The 26,458-nt window shown below is 41.3% G+C and overlaps 1 protein-coding gene across 5 annotated transcripts; it reads left to right on the forward strand.

The window, feature by feature from the left end:
* Positions 1-1,651: 1,651 nt before the first annotated feature.
* Positions 1,652-25,645, forward strand: NRBF2 (nuclear receptor binding factor 2). 5 transcript variants are annotated; one of them, XM_006089715.3, is made up of 4 exons: positions 1,652-1,889; positions 12,598-12,682; positions 22,153-22,193; positions 24,134-25,645. In XM_006089715.3, exons 1-4 carry the CDS (start codon positions 1,860-1,862, stop codon positions 24,833-24,835), a joined length of 858 nt encoding a protein of 285 aa, XP_006089777.2. In that variant the 5' UTR covers positions 1,652-1,859; the 3' UTR covers positions 24,836-25,645. The 5 variants fall into 5 exon arrangements, with proteins under 5 accessions (XP_006089777.2, XP_006089778.1, XP_023610382.1 ...); XM_023754613.1 differs by lacking the exon at positions 12,598-12,682 and adding an exon at positions 2,396-2,515 and having other exon boundaries at positions 1,678-1,889; XM_023754615.1 differs by lacking the exon at positions 1,652-1,889 and adding an exon at positions 2,398-2,515.
* The last annotated feature ends 813 nt before the right edge of the window (positions 25,646-26,458 follow it).

Here is a 26,458-nt window from a genome sequence, read left to right on the forward strand (position 1 = left end):
GATCTGGATGAAATTGCTCTCAAATATTGCTGTGTGATTGAATATGTGGACAAAAGGGGCCACATGCTAATCTGACAAGCTCAGGGAAGGCCTGCATGGCAGTCTTGCACACGCAAAGACCTACAGTAACCACAAAGGATGGTCTGAAATTAAACTTTAACTAAAAGCAGTTATGGTCTGTATCTTCTCTGACAAGGTCAACCTACCTTAACTGAGCTTATTGTCTTTTTGCATCTATGATAACATATCCTTGAAATGTCAGGGTAACTTGCAACTTCCCTTTTTTTCAGACCCCTCAGGGCACAAACAAATGCCCTGGGCGCCAGGACAGATACCACATATTCTTTCATTGTTATTGTTATCATGTTAATTGTTGACTGTTAACTATCCTGTACACATCTAAGTAAAAGAAGTATGTGTCTATCATTTTACTCTTTATCCAGTCCCAGAGGTCCCCCCTGCCCTTTGCTTTCTCCTGCTTCTCTAATCTATCACCAATGGATTTCATGTAACCACCTACGTCTCCTCCTTTGATTGCAATGTATAAAAATAGATGAAAAACCACCATTCTCTGAAGCATTATTCCAATCCGTTGAGATTCTGCTTCCTGGCAATTGTTGACAGTTTGGTTTAAATAAATTCACAAAAATTTTTTACAGGTTTGAATGTTTTTACGTTAACAAATATATCACACTCTCCTTTTTGTCTAGTTGTCACTGAAGTTCCCCTTAGAGGTATTAAACAGCTACCGTGGATTGATTAGGGCGGTGACATGAATTCACTAGTCCTGGTTATAGTTTATCAAGAAAATTCTGCCTCTGGATTTTACCCCCTCAAGGGTCTGCAATAGTTTTCTTTCCCACATACCAGAGAATCACAAATGTAGTGACTTAAAACAACACATATTTATTATCTCACAAGTGACATGGGTCAAGAGTCTGGATTTTGATGGGTCTTCTGCTCAGGCTCTCAAAAGGCTGCAATCAAGGCATAGGCCAGGGGTGGGGTCTCACATGACTCAAATACATTATCCTTGAAGCTATGTAACTCACGGTACCTCTATCACATCTCCCGGTTCCCTTCACAGCATAAATCACAATTATTTTTTATTGTCAGTGAATTCCTTGACAGAAAGAACCCAGCACAGTGGTTTGGCACATAATTGTTAAATGAGTCAAGTATTATATTTGGCTATTTGTGACCCATATTATTTTCTTTTATTAGTTTGTCAGCAACTTGAGGGCAGAGCACTGAAACACTCATGTTTGTCTCCGGGAAAGGGGGTGATCTAGTCCAGCAGATGGTTTAGCATTGCTCAAATCTGATTTAAAAATAAGCCCAAGCAAGATAGACAAAAAAAAACAATAACCCAAAAAACAAAAAATAATAAAAACAAAAAGTAAAAATAAGTCCATGCAGAGTAAACTTGGGAAAAGTCAGGCTGGAAGGAAACTGGGAAAAGCCAATAGCCACTAAACTCCCAACAACCTCACGTGACGGCAGAAGAGACAACAAAAGCTGAAGATAAGCATCTCGCGAGAGGAAAGATAGACCGCGAGAAAGAGCACGTCGCCCGTGACCCGCCTTCCCTGAGCCCCGCCCACAACCCGTCCTCACTCCCACCTTGAACCACCGCATGTGATGTCATGACGCGTGCGTGGCCCCGGCGCAGGGGGCGGGCCCGCGGCGCCGGAGGAGGAAGTGGCTCCGTGGTTGCTCCCTCTGCTCCCTCGGCTGGCTCCCGGGGCGCGGAGAGGAGCCGCGGTCCGGGTCGCTGCCTCCAGCTCCTCCGCTGCGCTCCTCCATGTGCTTCGGCGTCGTCGCTCCCCTCCCTCAGGCCGCCTCTCACTCCGGGGTCTATGGAAGTAATGGAAGGACCCCTCAACCTGGTGAGTGGCTGCCAGAGGGTCGCGTCCGCCCTCGGCTCCTTTGCCTCAGGAGTCGGGTCCGGTCCACTGGGTGCGCCGACCCTCCATGCACGGGGGTCGGGTTCGGCGGGGGTGGTACTGGAGGCCGGGGGGCGCCAGCGGGCGTGGCCCACGGCGGCTCCGGGCAAGGCGTCCCGGACGGTGATCCCCTCCGGGATCCCCGGCAAACTCTCGAGTCCGTTTCCCGCCGCCTCCGTGCGCCCCCTGCCGCAGGGCCTGCGCGGGGGGCGCCCACCCGCCCGGGCCGCCACCTCTCGAGGCCTGAGGAAATGCCTCCGAGCGCCACGTAAACACCTCCCCGCCGCCCGGAGCGGCACTGACAGCGGCCAGGGCAGCAGTGGTGTGTGATGCTGGGTCCGGCTTCTCATCCACAGGGTCTGGAGTCTGAGCCTCTCCACTTCGGAGAGCTGGAGTCGTACCCCTCCTTTCTCATGTCCCCCCTTATTCCGTTTCTCATCTATATTCAGATGCATACACGGAAAGTCTCCCCTCTCGAGTAAGTTGGAGACAGCTGGAGGGGAAAAAAAACAAAAAAAAACCACGGTCGTCCTTGTTAGGTTCATCACTTGAGGCATCACGAAAATACGGTAGATGTTTGCCTTTCTCAGAAAAATGTACTTATTATGTTTTTAGGCTTTTCAGGTGTTGAGGTTTAAGCAACCGCGAGAAAGCTGTTCTTTTCTGCCTGGCCGCTGCATCCGCTGGTTTCCCAGAGAGAGCACCTGTTTTGGATACTTGAGGCTGTAGAGCGGTGGTTCTCAACCTTCTGGCCCTTTCAATACAGTTCCTCATGTGGTGACCCCCAACCATAAAATTATTTTCGTGGCTTCTTCATAACTGTCATGTTGCTACGGTTATGAATCGTCATGTAAATATCTGATACGCAGGATGGTCTTAGGCGACCCCCTGCGAAAGGGTCGTTCGACCGCCAAAGGGGTCGCGACCCACAGGTTGAGAACCGCTGCTGTAGCGAGACAGGAGGCACTTTGAAGAGTCACAAGTTGGAGATTCAGTTGCAGCGGGTGGACACAGGGAGACTTCGTTTCTCAGGTTGGGACTCTGCACCCTGGAGTCGTGGAAGGGCCCTGGGCTGGATCTAACCCACCCCATGGAGAAGCAGCAGAGCCTGGTGGTTTCAGAGAGTGTGTATCCTGGGGCGAGACTGCTTGAATGTGAGCTCTGGCATTGTCCCCCGAAAGCTGTGTGATCTTGGGCGGATTAGTTGACCTCGCTGAGGGTTAAAGGAACTAGGCGTACAGGGCTTAGAGCAAACAGCGTGTGGTACATAGTACTGTGTAAGAGTTAGCTCTTAGAATAACCAGAGCATAGACCCTTAATTTAAATCTCCTTTGTAAGATAAAGATTTGGGCTTGGTGAGCTTGAAAAAGTTTAAAATTCTAGGGCTGGAGCTAAAAGCGGTGGTTCCCAAATGACTGGTGCCAGGTTAGCTCCTCTGAGAAGCGCCTCCCAGTTTTATTAAGTCGATCCCTGCCCCCATTGGTAAGAGTTGTTTACACATAAAAAGAATTTGACTAGATTTGTGAGTTTAAAAAAAAAAAAAAGCAAAAACAAACCAGGAAAATGTCTTGCCCTTTTCTTGTTTTTAAAGTGACATATAGTTTGCAGTGAAATATAATGGATGGTTCAACGTTTAAACTTAACAGGAATATTATTAGAAATCACCAGCAGTTTACAAAGTGCTCCAAAGTTCGTGTCCTTGCAAAATGACCATTGGTTCAGTGCCAGTTAGCTTTACTTTATTTGGCTGCCGGCTGCAGCAGAACCCCTGCCAAACTCCCACTGGTCTGTGGTAGCTTACCAGAAGGCTGGAGTTGGGTGAGAGTTGTAGATGGAGCAGGAGAATCGCCAGTTTAGGAAAATTTAGTTCAGTGGTGGTAATAGTATTATCTCTTGATAGAGAATTTTTGAATCCAGTCTTGTTGAGCAGGCTAGCACAATTTTGGTAACTTTGTAGGCAAGTATTAGAAATTTGGCATCTTGAATTCTTACACCATTTGAGATTTGAAAGTTCTGGGTTCTAGCTTAGCTTGTTTTTCAGAAGATAACAAGGGAAAAGAGATTAACATTTACTTGAATCGTTTAAACCAGTGGTTCTCAACCTTCTTGCCCTTTAAATAACAGTTCCTCATGTTGTGATCCAACCATAAAATTATTTTCGTTGCTACTTCATAACTGTAATGTTGCTACTGTTATGAATCGTCATGTAAATATCTGATATGCAGGATGGTCTTAGGCGACCCCTGTGAAAGGGTCGTTCGACCGCCAAAGGGGTCGCGACCCACAGGTTGAGAACCGCTGGTTTAAACTGTGCTGTTAAGTATCAGTGACAGGCCTCTGAATTTGTTGTTATTCAGTTTTACATGACTGGGTTTTTTTGTTTTGTTTTTGAAGACTATCACATTCTTTTATGGGAGTAGATATCCAACTTTGTATTCAGTTGATTCAACATGAGAAATAGTTCTCAATGCTTTGATTAATGAGTGCCTTTGAAAATCTCAGTAGTATATACAAGCTTTTTCTAATGATATAGGGTAGTCCAAATTCACTGTATAAAGACTATTACAGTACATAGGTTTATAATCATGTGTCCTCAGAGCATCCTTGGAATTTAGGAAGAACTGCTTCCCCGTTTTACAGATAAATAAGCCTAGGCTGAGAGAAATTAAGTAATTACTTAGACCAGTGACTCAAATACATTATAGATCACAATTTTTTTGATATCACATTAATGTACTCATCATTTTCATTTCACTATGGCCCTTATCTGTATTGAACTGTATATTCAGTCAACATTTATTTATTTATTTATTTAATTGATTTTTCACAGAGAGGAAGGGAGAGGGATAGAGAGTTAGAAACATCGATGAGAGAGAAACATTGATCAGCTGCCTCCTGCACACCACCTACTGGGGATGTGCCCGCAACCAAGGTACACGCCCTTGACCGGAATCGAACCTGGGACCCTTCAGTCCGCAGACCGACGCTCCATCCACTGAGCCAAACCGGTCAGGGCAGTCAACATTTATTTAGTGCCTCTGCCTCTAGTATTGATTCTTTTGTTAGGTTTGCAATAAGGGCCAGTAGGCTTATTTTATCACAGTGAGTTTTTAGGATATGGAAGAACCAGTTTGAAAAAGTCATGATATACTGTATTATATCTTTAAATTTTAATTGATTTTTAGAAAGAATAAGGGAGGAGGGGAGAGAGAGAGAGAGACAGAGACATCGATTTGTTATTCAACTTATTTATGCATTCATTGGTTGATTCTTGTATGTGTCCTGACCAAGGATCAAACCCACAACCTTGGTACATCAGGTTGATGTTCTAACCAACTGAGCTACTGGACCAGGGCTGAAATAGTAATATGTAGTACAGATTTTGTGTTCTAGTTCTCTGTTTTTTGATGTTGGTCAGGAGAACAATAAGATAAATCGTATTTCCATCGAGGGAAAAATAGGTAGTCCTTGCACTCTAAATAAGTTTTGTTTTACCAGCTTTTTCTGTCAGTTTTTAATATGGAAAAAATTACAACAAAAATTAGTGTATATTTAGGCATTTCATTTGTTACATTTAATTTTGGTATTGTGAGAGCTGGTAGCAAATGTCAGAACTTGTGAGATAATTTCTAGTTCTTTGGTTTGTTTGCTGCCTATGTAGGAAGTGATGTCAGACCTTCCTTAATTTATACATGACTATTGCTCATGCTTTGCTTACCTACTCTGCACACTCAAAGGTATAATACACAATTATAATACAAAATATAATACACAATTGTATTCTGTGTGTTTGGCCCTTAAGAGTGCTGAGAATGTGTTTGTTGAGTAACTTAGCTTCCCTCTAGAGTGGTCAGTTTTTCTCATCTAAGAAAAGGTATCAGATAAGGTCCAAAGAATGGCCTTGTATATACCTAGAATCTTTGTAATTATTCCATGTTAATTATATTGGCAATAAATTTTTTGTTGTTGTTAATCCTCACCTCTTTCTCCGTTTTTTGTTGTTGTGTTTTTTTGTTTGTTTTTTTGTTTTTTTAGAGAGAGTGGGAGAAAGGGAGTCTGGGGGGCAGGGAGAGAGAGTGAGAGAGAGAAGCAAACATCGATGTGAGAGAGACACATCAATCCGTTGCTTCTTCTGGGGCTGGGGATTGAACATGCAACCCATGTACCTGCCCTTGACCAGGAATCGACCCTTCGGTGCGAGGGCCAATGCTCCAACCATTGAGCAACACTGGTGAGGGCGGCAGTAAAATTTTCCTTGTTGCGCTGGAAATTTCAAGGAAAATTCATCCTGTGTTACAAGCTAGGTTGGGCTAATGGAAGCACTCTGGGGAAAGGGGATAGAGAACTAGGACTTACCCTACAATTACTAAGGGCTAGGGTTGGTATCAGACACTATGTTATTTATTTTGTTTTTTAGTACTATGTGAGATATTCCCCATTTTATGGATGAAGACATTGAAATGCAGAGTAAGGGCCCTGGCCAAGTAGCTCAGTTGGTTAAAGCATTGTCTTAATACATCAAAGGTTTCGGTTCAATTCCCAGTCAGGGCACATACAAGAATCAACCAATAAAAAAAAATCAGCCCACCCCACATGGCTCAGTGGTTGAACCATGAGGTCATGGTTCGATTCCCAGTCAAGGCACATGCCCAGTTGCAGGCTTGATCCCCAGTGTGGGGTGTGTAGGAGGCAGCCAATCAATGATTCTCTCTCATTATTGTTTCTCTCTCTCTCTTCCTATCCCTTCCGCTCTGAAATCAATAAAAATATATATTTAAAAAAATCAGCTGATGAATGCATAAATAAATAGAACAAATAGATGTTTCTCTCCCTCTCTCCCTTCCCCCTCCCTCACTTCCTCTCTCCATCTCCTCCCCCTCTAAAAATAAATCAATAAATTAAAAATTTTTAGTCTTAAAATACACACTGCTGTTTATTTTTAATTAAATCTTTATTCTTGAAAGTATTACATATCTCCCCCTTCCCCCCCCCATTGACCCTTTCTAGCCCACCCCCAACCCACACTACTGTTTAAGAATAAGTGCAGAGTAAGGGATAACTGGGATTTGAAAGCAAGTTTCTAAATAAAATACTGATCTTTCTATTAGAGCAGTGTTTGCCCATTTGTTTTGACTGTGATTCACAGAAAGAAAATTTTCATAATGACTAGTACACACATATGTGCATATTACTGCAGAGTTGCTGCCTTATGAATGTATCTCCTGGAATCGTGTAAAACGCAGGGATCCTCATAAATCAAACCAAAACATAACAAAAAATTGAAACTATATGATGCCATGTATGTACATATACACATACACGTGTGTGCATGGTGCTATATTTGATATACTCTAATATTTACTATTGGATTTAAGAAAATGCTGTTAACCCACTAAATTGATTTCACAACTCACTAGCGGGCTGTATCCTGTAATTTTTCTTCACAGCAGATGGTGGTGGTTATGAAAAAAAGCAAGCTAAACTGGAAACATAAGGAAGAAAAAAAGATGCAGCAGAGCTGTGTTTGGGAAAAATTGATCCTTAGACTTAAAATCAAAAACAGGTGTTCTTGGACTTTTCTAACACTTGAGGAGTTATCTTAAGTATAATTGTATTACTTTACTTAGGCATCCAATTCAATACCTAACTTTTAGGAGCTACTGCTTGCCAGTAGGAGACTCAGTGAATTGATTGAGAAAGGGGGAGTGAATGAGATTTCTCCTCCACTGAAGACCCTACCTACCACAAGGTTCAGGAGTACATTAGATTTTCCTTTGCCACCTCTTTTGGTGTTCTTTTTCTTTTCAATTTTACATGCAGCTTTTCCCTAGGGACACAAAAATATATAAAAAATAAAATAAGGTAAATACTGTTTCCTTTGGGAAAGAAGACAATATAGAACCTGTATTTTTAAAGCAGTTAGCATATAGAAGTAGAATGTACTTTTTGGTGAGGGCTGTCACTTAGTTGTACTTAGGATTTTTGTCAGTTGCAGGTGATAAAAACCCACTTCAAATTTGCTGAAGCTAATTTGGGATAATTTATTGGAATCAAAAGAAAGGTGCAGGAAGGTAGGGCTACAGTGTAGGCGGGTCTAAGGACGTATGGGACCTGGGACTCGGGACTCAAAGATAATCAGATTCTTCCTCTCTGCAGATCAACATTTTCTACCTGGCTAACTCCTGAATGTTACATTAGTTAAAACCACTTAAAACTTTCCTGACATAGTCTCTAGTCCTAAATTTGAAAATCTGATGGAACAGAATCTTTAGGTGTTCAGAGGACAAGGTAAAGATAAGAATTTGGCAACTCCCACAGGAATGTTAATCTGTTATCTTGGAAGAAGAGCAGTTCACCGAGAGGAGTGTGGCGTGTGGAATGTACTGGTTGTTTCTGAAGAGGATTCACCAAGGGAGAAATTTGTACAGGGTACACAGACTAAGACATTACTAAATCTGAAGCTGTTTTACTTTTTATAAAAGTTTTAGAACATTTTGTAGTATTGTGCCTTCACTTTTACTCGAGGGAGTAGGAAAATTCTGGTTAAAATGTCCTAGAGATTGGATGGATTAAATAGTGAATGAAGTTCAGTGCACCAATGGTTGACTCTCTTTCCCCCTCTCCCTTCCTCTTTCTTCCCTTCCCTCCCTCTGTGAGTGTCTGGGTGTGTATATATATGTTTGTGTATATATAGTTATTTATTTTAGATTTTGATGCAGAGTTTTATTCTCACTTTTTTTCTGAAGTACAGTAACGTTCTGTTGGCATTTACCAGTCTTTGATTTTGTTACCAACCCTCAACACAACTTCTTCCATTCTTCCATCTAATTAACCAACAAATATTATGTGTAATTACTATATATCAGGTACTGTTCTAGACTTCAAGGATTCAACAATGAATAGGACCAAGTTCCTATTCTTACAGAACTCTCACCCGATGACTTTAGTTTTCTTTTCATCTATTGTGTCCTCTTTCTGTGTTTTTTTTTTTTTTAACCATCTTAAGCATAGTTACTTTTAGTTTCTTGCTTGTTAATTCCAATATATGGATAATCTCTGAATCTGTTTCTCATCCTTTTCTCTATGTTAGTTACTTTTACCTGCTTCGCATGCCTAGTAACTTTATTGTATGTCACATATTGTGGATGGTATGTTGTAGAGACTCTGAATTGGTCATCTTCCTCTAAAGAGTGTAAAGTTTTGTGCTGGCTGGCAGCTAGAATACTGATAGATCACCTTGATCTAGTCTAGGTTTAATTTTAGGTTTTATTAGGGTGGGTCTATTTTAGTTTTATCCATAACGCTTAGAGTGTGGTTCTTCCTCTCAGGGTTGGTCTTCCTGAGGTCTCAGGTGAAATGCCAGGTTTTCACCAAAGTTACTCTGTCTAGGTCCAAACTGTAACCTGTCTTCCTAGCACTATGTGGCTTCTGAAATCTCTGCTCAGTGCTTCTGCTTGGACTCCTGGATTGTGCTCTGTTCTCATGCAACTTAGGACGTCAGCCAAGGACCTGGAAGATTTTTTAATGTATATTTTTAGAGTGTCTATACTGCAGTTCCGTCCAATCATGGAGTCTCTTCAAATTCCAGTCTTTTGGCTCCAGTCTTCATCTCTTCTGCTCAGTGAGATACTGCTTGGCTTTTATTTTCCTGCACTCTATTTTGGAAAATGCCCTCAGAAAGAAAGCTAGGATGAATGTAGGTCTCATAACTTGTGCGTTTTCCTTTTGAAAATGTAATCTGTTATGTTTACGTTCAGTGTCTGTTAACTCCTGTTTTTATATTTATAGCTGAAGGGTAGACCCGTGCCACCTGTTCCGTCATAGGTGGATCAGAAGTACAAATTTCCATGAGAATTTCCAAGAGATTTTCAAAACAAAATTAAATCAGATTATTGTAAACTCTAAGTGTCAGAAAGTACTTCAATGTGAGATGGTGGTGTCACGGAATCATTCATTATTTAAGTGATAGGGTGTTACAGTCCCATGAGGATTGGTCAATCACTGCTTATCTGTGTAAACAAAATCTATTTCCCAATAGAATTTGAGGCAGCTGAGAATGAAAGAGATGCTACTATTATATGTTATCTATTGCTACATAGCAAATTATCCCAAAGTTTAGCAGCTTAAAACAACACACATTTGTTATCTCAGTGTTTCTGTGTGAGGAATAAGGGCATGGCTGAGCTGGGTTCTTTCCTTCAGGGTCTTTCACAGGGCTGCAGTGAAGGTGTCAGCTGGGGCCACAGTGCCACTTAAAGGCTTCACTGGGGCAGGAGCTGCTTGCAAGCTCACTCAGGTTTGATAGCAAGATTCAGTTGTTTGAGCGCTTGTGGACAGGATTTCAGTTCTTTGCTGGCTGTTGGCAGGCTACTTTTCTTCCATGTGAGCCATTCTATGGGGCAGCTCACTACATGACTGTTGGGGTCCATTAAAGTGAGCAAGGAAGAGAGTACTACCAAGATGGAAGTGACAATCTTCTGTAACCTGATCACGGAAGTGACATCCTGTTTCCTTTGCTATAGTCTGTTTTTTTAGATGCAATTCACTAGGTCTAGCCCACATTTGAGGAAGGGTGATTACAAAGAACATGGCTCTTTCAAAGCTCAGGAAGGTAAAGGTACCTGCAGCTTTCCACCTTTTAGTTCTTTTTTTCCCCTTTACCTAGAACCTTTTTGATTGAGTGCCACTTGTTTTAACTATATTATCCAAAAACATTCCTTAGAAAAATCATAGTGATCATAACTTAGCTTTCTTCATCATGTACATTGTCTTCCTGAAAGATGTGTATAATTTCTGGGCACTATAAAATATATTGCTATGTTCAGAACATATTTTTTGCTCAATCTAAGACTCCAGGGTTAAAATTATTTTAGGCGCTCAGTCATTTATTGTTATCCATTATTATTTTCAGAAGTAAATTGAGACTTAGAGAACAAGATTTTAGTCTCAGGTGCAAAAGTGATTTTTTGAAGTATTTTTTTATGATGCATTAGTTGCACATTTTTTTGAAAAGCATGCTAGATTATTCACTTTACACCTGACAAAACATTTTGCTTTTTAAAAAAATACATATTTTTATTGATTTTAGAGAGGGAGAGAGATAGAAACATCAATGATGAGAGACAATCATCTATCGGCTGCCTCCTGCACGCCCCACACGGGATCAAGCCCACAACCTGGACATGTGCCCTGACCTGGAATCGAACTGTGACCTCCTGGTTCATTAGTCGACACTCAACCACAGAGCCATGCCAGTCGGGCCAGATTTTACTTTTTTAAAAAGTAAATTGAGGTAAAGTACCCATAAATAAAATATGCCATCTTTATTAAGTGTCCAGTCTAGTAGCATTAAGTATATTTAAATTGTTGTGAAACATCTTCAGAACTTTTTCATCTTGCAAAGTTGGAACTAATCCTATTAAACAACTCTTCGCTTTTCTCTCTCCTCAGCCCTTGGCAGCCACCATTCTACTTCTATTTCTATGAGTTTGAATATTTTAGATATTTCATATAAGTGGGATCATACAGCTTTTTCTTTTTGTAACTGGTTTATTTTATATTTCATTAACTTAATATCTTCAAAGCTTATCCATGCTGTAGCATGTGTCAATTTCCTTTAAAAAAAAAAAAATATATATATATATATACACACACACACACACACACACACACACACACACACGAGAGGTCCGATGCACGAAATTTGTGCAAGAGTAGGCCTTTGCAGCCCCGGCTCCCTCAGCCGCCGTGACAGCCCTGGCTTCATCTGGAAGGTCATCCAGACGGTTGTTCCGCTGTTCGACCATTCGTTCGATTTGCATATTACGCTTTTATTATTATAGCTTTTTATTGATTTCAGAGAGGAAGGAAGATGGAGAAACATCAATGATGAGAGAGAATCATTGATCGGCTGCCTCCTGCATGCCCCCTGTTGGGGATCGAGCTTGCAACCCGGGCATGTATCCTGACCAGGAATTGAACCATGACCTCTTGGTTCATAGGTCGACTCTCAACCACTAAGCAGCACTGGCCAGGCAATTTCTTTCCCTTTTAAGGCTGAATAATATTCTATTGTATGTATATACCACCGTTTATTCATTCATCTATTGATGGACATTTGGGTTGCTTCCACTTTTTGACTATTGTGAACAGTGCTGCTATGAACTTGGTAGTACAGTGCTTTTCACTTTTTTTAAAGAAGTTTTGCTAAGTCATCTGTGAGTTTGTTAGTGAGGAAAACATTACGTGGCTGGAAGACTTGTTGATTATTTGTCTTTCTCCTTGCCTGCTAACCATTTAACTTTATGTAACATATACCCATCTGGATCTGTTGGACCTCTTTAAGAGAAGGAAACACATTTACAAAGTTGTGGTAAATTTTAAAATGTAACAGAGGTAAAGAGCCCAGTGACTACTCATTTAATGCATTTACCTTTCATCTGGGGACACTTCAGTCATTTGCTTTCAGAACTTTTGAGTTTGTCTTTGTTGTTTTGGTGAAAAATCTCCATCATAATATTAAATATAGGTATTGTAATTACTCAACTATACTATGTACACATTTTATATTTTAAAAACAAATAATAACTTTAAGGTTTAAAGGGAAGAACGAGTTATAGAAGAGAAGCAATTAGAAATGTTTGTCTTCTAGGCTCATCAACAGAGCAGACGAGCAGATCGTTTATTAGCTGCGGGGAAATACGAGGAGGCTATTTCTTGTCACAAAAAGGCTACAGGTGAGTATTCTTTTTAAGAAGTACTGAGTGTAAAACTGTAGAGCAGTTCTTTCCTCCAGTATTTCTCAACACTTTATTTGGAATGAAAATAATAGTAATGATGTGCTGTGACCCTACTGATCCTCTGGAACATCAGCTTGCATTATTTTTTTAAAATATATTTTTTATTGATTTCAGAGAGGAAGGGAGAAGGAGAGAGAGATAGAAACATCAATGATGAGAGAGAATCATTTATCGGCTGCCTCCTGCATGCCCCCTAGAGGGGATCAAGCCTGCAACACAGGTATGTGCCCTTGACTGGAATCGAACCTGGGACCTTTCGGTCCATAGGCCGACGCTCTATCCACTGAGCCAAACCTGCTAGGGCAGCTTGCATTATTTTTGAGTGTGTTGGATTTCCCAGCTCCTCCCAACCCAGACTCACTCCTTCCTTCCTTCCTTCCTTCCTTCCTTACTTCCTTCCTTCCTTCCTTCCTTTCTCTCTCTCTCTCTCTCTCTCTCTCTCTCTCTCTCTCTCTCTCTCTTTCTTTCTCCCTTCCTTCCCTTCCTTCCCTAATATATCTTACTAGAGACCCGTTGCACGAAGATTCGCGCAATAGGCCTTCCTTCCCCTGGCTGCCGGCAACGGGTTTCCTCTGGCACCCGGGACCCAGGCCTTTGGTCTGACCACAGTGAGACTTCAGTCTTCAGTCTTCACTCCAGCCAGAGCCTTCAGTCTTCACTCTGTGCCTGCGTATGCAAATTAACCACCATCTTTGTTGGGTTAATTTGCATAGCCACTCTGATTGGCTGGTGGGAGTAGTGGAGAGACAAAATTTGCATGTTGCTCTTTTATAGTGTAGATTGATTCAGAGAGGAAGGGAGAGGGAGAGAGATAGAAACATCAATGATGAGAGAGAATCACTGATGAACTGCCTCCTACTGGGGATCGAGCCCACAACCCAGGCATGTGCCCTGACCGGGAATCGAATCATGACCTCCTGGTTCATAGGTTGATGCTCAACCACTGAGCCATGCCGGTCAGGCCAGACTTCTTTCTAAACCATGAAAATTATACGTTCCATATTGGTAAATGATTCCTGGACACGGCTTTCTGAGCCCGAAGATCCCTAAAGACAGAAGTGATGGCCAGATGTCTGCCAGTATATCTTGGTTATATTATAGAAAAGGAGTCTGGATTTCAAAGTTAGCTATTTTGGGTTCTGAAAGTAATAATTAGTTTGACTCCAACCAATTAATTTGCACTGAGTTTCTGTTTTCTAAGATCTTGATAATGCAAGATGCATCAAACTCTTTCCTGTGGTTTTTCTTTAGCTTCTCTTCTGAATATTTCATTTATATATTCATGTATATTCATGCTTATAATATTGTGCTGGTGATAGCTTTTTTTTTAAGGTATAAAATTTATAGAGTAACTGGCTTCTTATCAAACACTTAATTTTATCCCAGTCAGGCATACAACCTAGCATATGTTGAACTCAGAAATAGATCTTTGGGGTGTGTTTTTGTACAGGTTTTTGTTGGATGAATAGCATATGTAAAAGCTTTGGGGAAAGGGCTGTTTTACTCATGCTTCATCCAAAATGGTATAGCCACCTTTCTTAGAGCAAACCTTATCACCTGTCTGCTAGAGGAAGTTACTCTCCTTTCCCTCTAGGCCATTGTGATAATCAGAGCCATGTTCTTTCCTGGTAGAGTCTGCCTCTCCTGTGTTACCTTATTGCTGAAAAAACAGACCACATCATGGACACTGGTTTGGATAAGTCCTCTTATGTCAGTGATTTTTGCCTGTAAATAAGTGATTTTCAGAGAAAATTTCCACTCATTTTTTTTTAAAAGAATTAGTTTTGCTACTGAAGTGTACCACTTCAGCTATACAGCTGAGTATATTGTACCCCATAAATCTTTTGTGAATTTTTATGGTGAGTCTTATGGGGGCTTAATACAACATTAAACTTGGTAGCTAGTTCTCTTTAAGTCTTTCATAAACCCTACTAGAGGCCCAGTGCACGAAATTTGTGCACGGGTAGGGTCCCTAGTGGCTGCTGGTTGCTGGCCAGGGCCTCCCTTCCCCTGGCTGCCTGCCGCTGATCAGGGCCTCCTTTCCCTCAGTTGGCCAGCCGGCCCCACCCCCAAGTCGAACTCCTGGTCTAATTCCTGGTCGAGGGGACAATTTGCGTATTAGGCTTTTAATATATAGGATTTTGTTATGAATCAAATTGTTAAATTTGTAGTCACTATAAAGAAAAGATAATGTATTATATACTATTTAAGAAAACCATGTTGTAGATGAATGCCACAGTGAAATGACACCTTTAGTAAAATAACCCAGGGTGGTCATGGTTACACATCTGTAACATATTAAGATGGGGTGATTAGTATATGTTAGGTGTTGAGCAGTAGGACATTCTGAATATATAAAAGGGAGAAAAGTATTTTTCATTCCTAACCTATATCCATGTCTTTATTAGAAGACTTAAAACTAATGTTGGGCTTTAAACACCTCTTCCCCCTTTGTATCTACATTTTGTGACATTCTCAGGAGGAGAAAGATAAAGGCAGCCTGTTGGATCCCATTAACTTTAATTATGGAGATAGAACTTATGAGCCAATTTGATTGGGAGTTTAAACTTGGTTTAAAATAGCCTTGTAACATATACTTATATACATAGCTCATGGACACAGGCAATAGGATGGTGAAGACCTGGGGTGAGGGGGTTGGTAGTGGGTGGGAGGAGGGAGGTCAAGGGGGGTAAACAGGAGACATCTGTAATACTATCAACAATAAAAATAGATATTAAAAAATAGCCTTGTGTTGCATTTCTGTGTGGAGTTGTCAATGTAATACTAGTTTGAAAACTGACATGGTTGGAATGACCTCAGTGTTTTGTAAATTGACTGACATTTAGGGCTTGTAACAGCATTGTTTTGGGAGGTGTGGATGTAGATGTATTTTGAGAGGAGGGAATTTAACATTTGGAAATCATTTTAAAAGAATTTTTTAAAAAATATATTTTATTGATTTTTTACAGAGAGGAGGGGAGAGGGATAGAGAGTTAGAAACATCGATGAGAGAGAAACATCGATCAGCTGCCTCCTGCACACTCCCTACTGAGGATGTGCTCGCAACCAAGGTACATGTCCTTGACCGGAATCGAACCTGGGACCCTTCAGTCCACAGGCCGTCCTCTATCCACTGAGCTAAACCAGTTAGGGCATTTGGAAATCATTTTAAAGATATGACAGGGAAAGGTTCATCTGAGAAAGACTCAAGAGGAAGGAAAGCCTGAACTGAGAGAACTTAGGGCAAAAGAAGGGGACTCTGTTCAGCTGTCAAAGATCAGAGGAGATTCTGAGGCTAAAAATTTACCTTGAGATTGCATAGCCAAGGACTCAGAGCCTGTATACTATATAGAGTTTTGATAGTGTTTGTTTTGTAAATGTGTTGAAATAAAGCGGTAACTTGATTTCTCTTTCCTTTTTGAGAAAGGTATGATCTACTCTTGAGGTGGATAGTAACTGAATTAGATGAAATGAGTATATGAGCATTCATTGGACAGATAAACTGAGATACCAAATCTCAGGAAGAAAAAAAGCTGTCTAAACGTGGCCAGAGGTGGAGAGAAGGTTGTTCACATTTTACCATCTAATATGAAAAAAGGAAAGGTTAAGAGGCCACAAACTCCCAAGGATTTGGTCTTGTTAGAAAAATCTATTGCTTTGAACCAGTGGTTCTCAACCTTCTGGCCCTTTAAATACAGTTCCTCATGTTGTGACCCAACCATAAAATTATTTTCGTTGCTACTTCATAACTGTAATGTTGCTACTGTTATGAATCGTCATGTAAATGTCTGATATGCAGGATGGTCTTAGGCGACCCCTGTGAAAGGGTCATTCGACCACCAAAGGGGTCTCGACCCACAGGTTGAGAACCACTGCTTTAAACCCTTGATTAACAGCTGTAACTGGATTGGTGTAATTCTCCTTTATTAATTTTCCGCAGTCCAATTCCCTAAGTGAATTTCATTTCTTTCACAGACAGCAAAAAGAGCAAAAGCTTAAATGGGAAGTTGATAATATCCATTGACAATGCTTAGAACTCAAAAAATGAACATTTGAGATGAGCAGACCTCAGAGTGCAGTGTTTCTGTGTATTTGGTTGAAAACAAGTCTTTTTCTTTTCTTTTTTCTGTTTTCTGGCAAGGCACATATCTACTCCTGCAGGAGGGTGCACACGCACATGGTCTGGGAGCACACGCACTGAGTGGGCAGTCCGCTCGGCTTTTTATTCTTGGCCTTTTATTCCTGATGCACCTGACCTGCCCCTTACTCTTGGAGCTTATGCTCAGTCTTTCGTGATTGGCTAATTTAAAGGAAGGGGTTGACCTTTGCCAGAAAACAAGTCTTGACCTACCTTCCCATTAGACCAGCCGTGGGCAAACTACGGCCCGTGGGCCGGCCCGTTTGAAATGAATAAAACTAAAAAAAAAAAAGACCGTACCCTTTTATGTAATGATGTTTACTTTGAATTTATATTAGTTCACACAAACACTCCATCCATGCTTTTGTTCCGGCCCTCCGGTCCAGTTTAAGAACCCATTGTGGCCCTCGAGTCAAAAAGTTTGCCCACCCCTGCATTAGACTGTGGTGACATGAAAGTGACTCAGAGTAGATTAGTCTTTGTCATTAAGAGGTAATATTTTGCTCTGTGTGCCCCAGATAAGTTGTACAATTTGTACTTTGGTACCAGATTCATGATAGAATAGTAAAAGATGTTATTTTAAAAATTAATAGATTCTTCAGATTTTCTTAGTTCCTTTCCCCCATCATTTGTTTAATATTTACTTTAAATATTAGCCTAGTGTTGTAATTGAAGGAAGCATTTTAACCAGATGTGTTAGATTTTTGTGAGTAAATGTTTCTTAAATTTCTGCCTTGGTGGAGCTGGAGCATTTGTTCCTTTTGTGACTCTGGAGTAAATCCATGACCGTGCAATCAGATTAAAAATTTTTCCTTTTAAAATAACTTTTTTTAATAAAATATATTTTAATTGATTTCAGAGAGGAAGGGAGAGAGGGAGAGAGAGTTAGAAACATCAGTGATGAGAGAATCATTGATCAGCTGCCTCCTACACACCCCCTACTGGGGATCAGGCTCAAAACCTGGGCATGTGCCCTTGACTGGAATTGAACCTAGGACTCTGCAGTCCGCAGGCTGACATTCTATCCACTGAGCCAAACCAGCTAGTGCTAAAACAACTATTTTTTAAGGCCCAGATTTAAAATCTGGGAAATACTTTAAATTAGTGGTCACCAACCTTTCGGACCTCACGACCGCTGCTTTAAATGACAGTGTGACTGCTGTTGAATTCTTTGTGCTTTGGCAGCTCAGTGTCCTTGGGTGTCCTTTTCTCTTACGTTACAGTTTTAAGGTTCAAAGGGAGGCATTCCAGTTGTTAAGTTTGGTTTTGCCAAATTGTTCCATTTGTTAAGAAAGCAGATTTAAAGCAGACTGTAGTTCAGACAAGGAGACAAATATATGCAGACATAATGGGAGGGATGTCTAGGAAAATTCATCCACACCATCAGAGCAATAGATAGAATGTCTCAACTGAGTTAAACATGAACAGAAGGAAAAGAAATAGTCTTTGTGCACCCATACACATTTAACATAGGAATAAAAGAAAAAAAAATGGAGGAAAAAGGTAAGTATGGCTGGAGCAAAAACTGTATAACCAATTCTGTGCTTTTGTTACCAGCAAGACCATGAGACTTTGGATCTTGTTTTCTCAAAGGAAAGATTTCAATCGAGAGACAGTATAGAAAAGCAAAAGCAAGCAAGAATTTATTGACCATAACAAAAACACACTTAGGGCAGTGAAACAAGGAAGGGCAGAGAAGCAGCCTCAGGAGAGCCTAGGCTGGGCTGTTTTGGCTCACCGGGAAGTCAGAGAAAGGGGACCTTGGAGACAAATTCAGGGGGTTAGCCTGGGATAAGTTGCCGCTGCCCCATTTCTCCCCTGGTTGCAAGTCTTGTGGGGTCCCTTGGCATTTAGGAGGTAGATGCCTGTGAGGGAAGAAGGGAAGGAAGGGAATGGCATGGGCATGCTCCCTGGAGCAAGAGTGACGGGGACCTTCATTCTCAGGGTTTTTAAAGCGGGGCATTTAGAGGAGGTCTTAGGAGAGGATCAATAGAATATTCATCAGCTTTATGCTGATATACTAAAATGAGATTTATTCTCTTAATTTGTCTGTCCTTGGGTGTGGTTGGCAAATGACACTAATTGGATTTCTGTTATGTGTCTCCCTGAGTAGGGTGATTTAAGCTATTTACCTTTAAAGTGCCAGCCGTTTACTCTTCTGTATTTTTGGTTTAGGGATGATAGGATTCACTAGGTGGTTGCACACTGCTATTTAACTATTTGACTTAGTTTCCCTATTCCGCGTGTCCTGGAATTTTCCTAGCTTCTTACTTCAGAAGTTAAGAACCGAGGTCTCTTCCATCTCACTGGTACCCTTTCTGTTGGGGTGAGGGAATCCAGTTAAAATGTGTCTTAAATACTGTGGCAGAACCTGGCAGACAGCAGTTCTAAGTCATGGACTCTGAAAATCATTAACATATTTGGATTAACACCAGACAGAAAGCAGTGCCTTGTAGTGTTGTAGGCGGTGGGAATGGCACCAGGTGTCTGACTGGTGGGGTCAGACTGTACCTGGGTTCTGCAACCTTGGTACTTGAGTTCTGGCTAGGAATAGAATTCAGAGCCAAGACTCAAACTTGTTGGAGAAGATTTATTAGGCAAGCAAAGAGAAAGGAAACTCAGAAAAGAAATTTCCAGTGGGCAGCTCAAAGAGTGGGCTAGGGCTCCTTTTAACTCCACGGAGGGGGTTAACTGCTTTCATATTCAAGCTAATCTATGGGGTCTGTCCTGCCATCTTCTGTCCTTGTATGGAGTTAGATGGGGCTTTCCTCCAGCCCCCTTATTCTCTAAGGGTGGGGGCCTACCACATGACAGGGAAGAAAAGGTCAGGAGAATCTGACCTGCATGATCGGAGGCTTTCTAGGGTGGAGAGGGTGTAGGGTGTCTTAGGGGCGAGGTCTTTATTAACAGTACTTACCTCCAGTATCTGCTCTACCAGTTTTATTCCATTGCTAGGTGTCCAGCAGTTCTGTCCTGGTGATCTTCTGTAACTGGCCCATTGTCCTTGCTCTGCTCATGTTTGTCTAACTGTCTACCATAGTAATATCTGAAAAAAGGCAAAAGAGAAACTTAATGTAGAGGTGAGAGATGGTGAAAAGTTTATAGTAAGCAAGAAATAAAAAATGGAGATTGAGTATGATCTATTAATATTTTAAAAATATATTTTTATTGAATTCAGAGAGGGAGAGAGAAAGATCAATGAGAGAGAATCATTGATCGGCTGCCTCCTGCATGCCCCCTACTGGGGATCAAGCCTGCGACCCAGGCATGTGCCCTTGACCTGAATTGAACCCGGAACCCTTCAGTCCGTAGGCCAATGCTCTATCCACTGAGCCAAACCAGCTAGAGCTGATCTGTTATTATTAATATTAATACCTCATCTTGGTTCAGACAGGATATAGAAGGCCTTATACCAAAATATAAAATGTAATTAAACATAAGTAGGCGAGAAAACCTCCCTCTCTTCTACTCTCTAAAAATCAATGGGAAAAATATCCTCAGGTGAGGATTACAAAAAAAAGCACAGTGGGTTCTTGCATATTTGATAGAATTTGGCTTTAAACTTGCTAGCAGTCAGGTCAAAGAGGAACATTATGGATTTTTACAGTGACTATTTTAAGATCAAAGAGAAGTTTATTAAGTTATTGCCCATTTATAGTCTTTGTCAATGACACAATATGTTTGACAACTTGCTTACAATAAATGTCAACAAGGGTTTTAATTCTCTAATTCCTAGCATTCTGTTGGCATAGCTCAGAAACAAGTCAAAAGTTCTTTAGGAGGCCCAAATGATAGTCCAGGTGTTCACGTCAGTAAAAAAAGTCATTGATAATCATCCTATATAATAAAAGAGAAACATGTAAATTGACCGTCCCTCTGCTATGCTCACCAGCCAATCAATGCAAATTAACCTGACAAAGATGGTGGGTTAATTTGCATACACAGGCGCCGGGCGGAGAGCAGAGCAGGAGAGCCGGCAGCTTGGGGGACGTGGCTCCTTTGGTCGCTCCCAGTGACTGAGGGAGCCATGCCCCCCCAAGCCGCCGGGCGGAGAGCAGAGTGGGAGAGCCAGCAGAGAGTGGAGTGGCTTGGGGAACTTGGCTCCCCAAGCCGCCAGACGGAGAGCAGAAAGGGAGAGCTGGTGGCTTGGAGGACTTGGCAGAGTGGGAGGCTGTGGGATGGAGACAGAGCAGGAAGGGAAAACCAAGAGCGTGGGGAGCACCAGGAATTCTGGGAATAGTAGTTCTGGTGGCAGACGGACCTCCTAGACACTAGAGCAAAGTGAGCCTGGAGCAAGTTACTGCTGGGAATCATAGTTCTGGTGGCAGACGGACCTCCTAGACACTAGAGCAAAGTGAGCCTGGAGCAAGTTACTGTTGTGGTGGGGGATGGAGAGAAAGCGAAGGTGAGAGACATAAGTAAAATCAGAGTGTCTAGGAAAAATTAAAGGGAAGATATCCTAAAACTTCCAGGAAATCTCCACCAATGAAGCAAAGAAAAAAAAATGCCTCTATTATTCTGTGAGCAACAAACCAAACTGGGTTGGGGGTTTCAGACAATTCGCTCATATGACTGCAAAGACAGAAACTCCTGGATTGGAGAAGGCTCCCCTGAGGGCTCCCAGATTGGAGAGGGTGCAGGTTGGGTTGAGGGACCCCCACACTCCCCAGTGCATGAATGTCGTGCACCGGGCCCTCTAGTCTCTTTATATTTTTGTGAGCATGAGTAATAGGGTTTTGACTGGTTCTTGTTAAATTTTCATCCTCAATTCTATTTTCTGATTGGGCCATCTTTACTTCCTTAATTGTGAAATCTACGGGGGTTTTAAACAACAAATTCTTCAATCCTGGCTGGTGTGGCTCAGTTGGTTAGAACATTGTCCTGCACTGAAGGGTTGCAGGTTTGATTCCCAGTCAGGGCATATATCCAGGTTGTGAGTTCGATCCCAGTTGGGCACGTATGGGAGGCAACCGATTGATGTTTCTCTCTCACATCGGTATTTCTTTCTCTCTCTCTCCCTCTCTCAAATCAATTTAAAAAAGAACAAACTCCTTCAAGATGGGGTAGGGAATAGCTACATTTGATTACCACTGACATATTTTTAAATCCTCATCTTGTTTCTTTTCAGGAACAGGATAACTATATAATAGCAGAGTTGCTTCTAAGATCATTTCTCTCTGTCACATGAGGAGTATTAAAACTCTTCCTTTGCCCTGTTAATTACAAAATGACAACACTCATATTAATGTGCCTCTTTTTTTTAAACCAGCATATCTTTCTGAAGCCATGAAGCTAACACAGTCTGAACAGGTGAGACATTTTCTTAATATTTACAACAAGGGTTAGAAGGATTTTCTTGTGAAGAGTTGACTTTTGTATAAAACCAAGCATTGGGCCCCTCTCAAAACACTATAGTCAAAACACAGTATGGGGCAAAAGTAGGTTTGCAGTTGTTCGTATGAAAAATAATACAATAATTAATAAAAATGCAAGAATAAATTTTTTCGTGTACTCTCAAATGTAAACCCACTTTTGCCTCACCCTGTATATAAAACAGGCAAAAGAAAAGTATTTTAGAAAGGAAATTATAACTAAATGAACTGCTGTTGATTACCAGACATACCAGACATGGTATGCAGAAACTCCTATCCTTTTTTTCTAGTGGTTACTTAGAGATCTCAGATTGCCACATGTGTCCTAGAGATGCCTCGTAGGGCCTTTCCTGATCATTAGCTCATTTGACCAGGAGCTCACAGTAAGTAAGCTGGCCTGGGCAAGGGGACCAGTTGGCCTTCCCTTTGCTTCTCAAAGATAATTTAAATCTAAACTTATTTTTTCCCAAATTCCTAAGCAATTCTGGTATTTTTTTAATCCTTACTCGAGGATATTTTTCCCATTGAGTTTTTTAGAGAGAGTGAAAGGGAGGGAGGGGACAAGGAGAGAGAAACATTGATGTGAGAGAGATACATAGATTGGTTGCCTCCTGCTCACATCCTGAATGGGGCCAGGGATCAAACCTGCAATCAAATCTGTGACCCTTTGGTCTGCAGGCTCTAACCACTGAGGAACAGGCCAGGTTTTTTGTGTGTTTTTTTCAAGTTTTTCAGGTAGAAACTCAGAAAAGGGATTGCTGGGTCATATGGTAACTCTATTCTTAATATTTTGAGGACCCAACATACAGTTTTCCATAGTGGCTGTACCAGTTTACATTCCTACCAGCAGTGAATGAGGGTTTCTTTTTCTCTACAACCTCTCCAACACTTGGTACAGGTGTGAGGTGGTATCTCATTGTAGTTTTTTTTTTCTTTTTGGTTAATTCTCACCCGAGGATATTTTCCCATTGATTTTTAGGGAGAGTGGAAGAGAGAGGGAAAGACAGAGAGAAACATCAATGTGAGAGAAGCACATTGATTGTTGCCTCCTGCACGAGCCCTGATGAGGGCCCGTGCTGGGGAGGAGCCTGAAACCAAGGTACATACAGGACCCTTTGGTCCACAGGCGGATGTTCTACCCATGGAGCCAAACCGGCTAGGGCTGGTTCTGGTACTTTTTAACTTGGTCTCACCAATGGCTTTAAATTGTTTTCTGTGTTTGGGGAAGGCTTCCCTAGGTTTTTAAATTACCTTTATCCACAGATGATTTCCTGATTATACAAGTGGTAGGTACATAGGAGGTGATTGGTAAATGTTTAATTGAATTAAGGAGATCCTTTCTGTGAGGAGATACCAGTGGCAAAGAAAAACAGAGTTCCTCAAACTGAACCAAGAGAACTGAGAAGTTGTGTTCTGTCACACGCACTTCCCTTTGATTATAGAACTGCTCATGTTAGTCCTGTAATATAGATGTGCACTGAACCTTCTGAACACCCTGTCAGTGAAAAGACTTTTTAGCTAGTTATGGAATTGATGTCTAAAGAGGAAGATTTTCTGTTTTTAAGCCGAGTATCAATGGCATAGCAGAGAGTTAAGGCACAGTTAAAAAAGGTCTGATTCAGTATGTGGATTTGGAATAGTACTTCTGACTTGCTGAGTGAATGGTGTTCTGTTTATATTCATAAGCTAGCATAAGTGTTAACTCACCTAGAACTAGTTATTTTGAAAAACTTTTGAGGTTTAATTGAATCGTAGACATAGTATATAGATTTTAAGTGTTATCAGGCTATTCAGAAAGGAGGGTCTTGGAATAGTATTTGCTGGACATTACTAAAGAGACTCATAATGTTAAATTGTTCCTTTCTTTCTGTGTAACAGGCTCATTTATCACTGGAACTACAAAGGGATAGCCACATGAAACAGCTCCTCCTCATTCAGGAGAGGTGGAAGAGGGCGAAGCGGGAGGAAAGGTTGAAAGCCCAGCAGAGCACAGACAAGGATGCCGCTGCCCAGCTTCAGGCATCTCACAAGCCCTCTGCTGAGGAGGCAGAAGGCCACAGTCTCCTTCTCCCTCAGAACTACAGCCCTTCCACAGAGAAACACCTGCCTGAAATTCAGAGGGTCTTTGACAGGGATCCAGACACACTGCTGTTTTTACTTCAGCAAAAGAGTGAGCCAACAGAACCATGCATTGGAAGCAAAGCCCCAAAAGATGATAAAACCATTATAGAAGAGCAGGCAACCAAAATCGCAGATTTGAAGAGGCATGTGGAATACCTTATGGCTGAGAATGAAAAATTAAGGAAAGAAAATAAGCAACTCAAGGCTGAAAAGGCCAGACTTCTAAAAGGCCCAGTAGAAAAAGAGCTGGATGTAGATGCTGATTTTGTAGAAAAGTCAGAGTTATGGAGCTTGCCGCCACAGTCAGAAACTGCTACAGCCTCTTCAACCTGGCAGAAATTTGCAGCAAGTACTGGGAAAGCCAAGGATATTCCAATACCCAATCTTCCCCCCTTGGATTTTCCATCTCCAGAACTACCCCTCTCTGAGGATATTCTGAAAGGACTTATGAATAATTAAAATGGAAGGCCATAGAAGAGGTGAGAAGAGGAAATAATACAGTTAATCCAGAAGAAACAAAAAAGGGAAAAGCACATATAAGGGTAATCCTGGAAACGCTTCATTACCTGGCACCCGCGGAGAGGAGGCAGCGCAGGACTCGGGAAGCGGTCACTGTGAAATACGCCGAGTATCTGACTTACTGACTCAAGCTAATGATTCCAGACTTGGCAGACACTAAACTCTCGGAGGTTCACTTTCTCCTAATACAAACCAAATGGCTACCTGGAATAATTTTTTCAAGCAACAATTATTTTCTTATCTTCAGGGTTAAAATGTATAAAAGTATGTTATGTGTAATTAATCTATAATGCCATAAATGATAATGCAAAACAAATAATATGGTGGCCTGGGAGGCTGCCTTGTATTTGAAACATGCTTTCTATCATGCATTGACTGTATGCATTTTGTTATGCACATTTCATTTGTTTAATAAGGTGTGTAAGACACCTTTCTAGATGAAACTCTGTGTGCCACACTTTGCACTACTCATAACATAATGATAACCTCAAGACTATCAGGAGAAATATTTAAATTTCCATTTTATGAAGAACCAAATTATTAGTTATGCTTTTTTAAAAAAATTACCAGTTTACATAATTAATCAGGGTGCATTTTAAGTTCTAATTTTTTTTGTTTATTGTATAATGCATCATTTGAAAATACCAAGGAAATAATCCTTTTGTTTTTAATGATGCATGAGTGGAAGTAATGCTAGTTGGCAGTATTTGATTGTAAGAAATCAATAAAGTACTTGTGTTTTATACCTTTGGTGAACGTGGTTGGTACTTGAAAAGCAAGTTTTATATGGTTTCTATGTTGTAAATTTTGAATATGATTTTGAAGAGATTCTATCAAAGGATTACTTTGGTATGTTACAAATTTCCTTCAGTGTTTTGTAGTGCGGTTCCTCTCTAGGGAGCAGGAACAAGGAAGTTCCTGAGTCCTAAATGTGTTCCCAACCTTTTCTTGTCCTAGCACACATGAAAAATGCTCAGGTGGGAGCTGCCGTTCCTGGGCTCCTGCCACCACTGGAGGGAGCGTGGTGGTGGGGAAGCGCTCGCTGGGCATTCTCTTCTGCAGGGTCCAGGTGCTCCAGGATGAGAAGGCCAAGAGGAGCATAGCAGGGAAACACATTTGAGTGTAAGCACTGAGCTTGTTTAAAGCATAGACTTGGTTTATTGTGTGGAATTGAGGGAGTGACAGAAATGAGGAGGAATAGCACACTGCCTCCCCTGAGGAAACCAGGGACAGCGGGGCTGAGGGGTAGGGTCTGGCTTACATGTTTAGTGGTGAAGCTCGCAGAAGTAGGATGACATGGAGTGACCATGCAGAGGTCATGTTTTTTTCTTGTGTTGTCTTGCTACAGATGAAACCAAAACTAAACTAACTTCTTAAAAGAGTTCCACTCTGTTCAAAGTTATATTAATTTGTCCACCTCAGTGTTGTTGAATATTTTGCTTGCCTAGCCTTCCTTATAAAATTTCAGATTTAACAAGTTTGTGCCAAAAATAAACTATTAGCCTAGCCACTTCTCATTTAAAAAGGAGATTTATTAGGGCTGACACGAATACTTTCAAATCA

Source organism: Myotis lucifugus, unplaced genomic scaffold, assembly GCF_000147115.1.
Source record: "Myotis lucifugus unplaced genomic scaffold, Myoluc2.0 scaffold_62, whole genome shotgun sequence".
NCBI lineage: Eukaryota > Metazoa > Chordata > Mammalia > Chiroptera > Vespertilionidae > Myotis > Myotis lucifugus.

What these genes read in the sequence shown, in the direction of transcription:
- NRBF2 (XM_023754613.1), top strand. Translation starts at nt 1,805, where the DNA reads ATGTGCTTCGGCGTCGTCGCTCCCCTCCCTCAGGCCGCCTCTCACTCC. An exon ending in TGAGGCATCACGAAAATACG is followed by an intron (nt 2,516 to 22,152) that starts GTAGATGTTTGC and finishes TTTTTAAACCAG; the next exon opens with CATATCTTTCTGAAGCCATG. An exon ending in AGCTAACACAGTCTGAACAG is followed by an intron (nt 22,194 to 24,133) that starts GTGAGACATTTT and finishes TCTGTGTAACAG; the next exon opens with GCTCATTTATCACTGGAACT.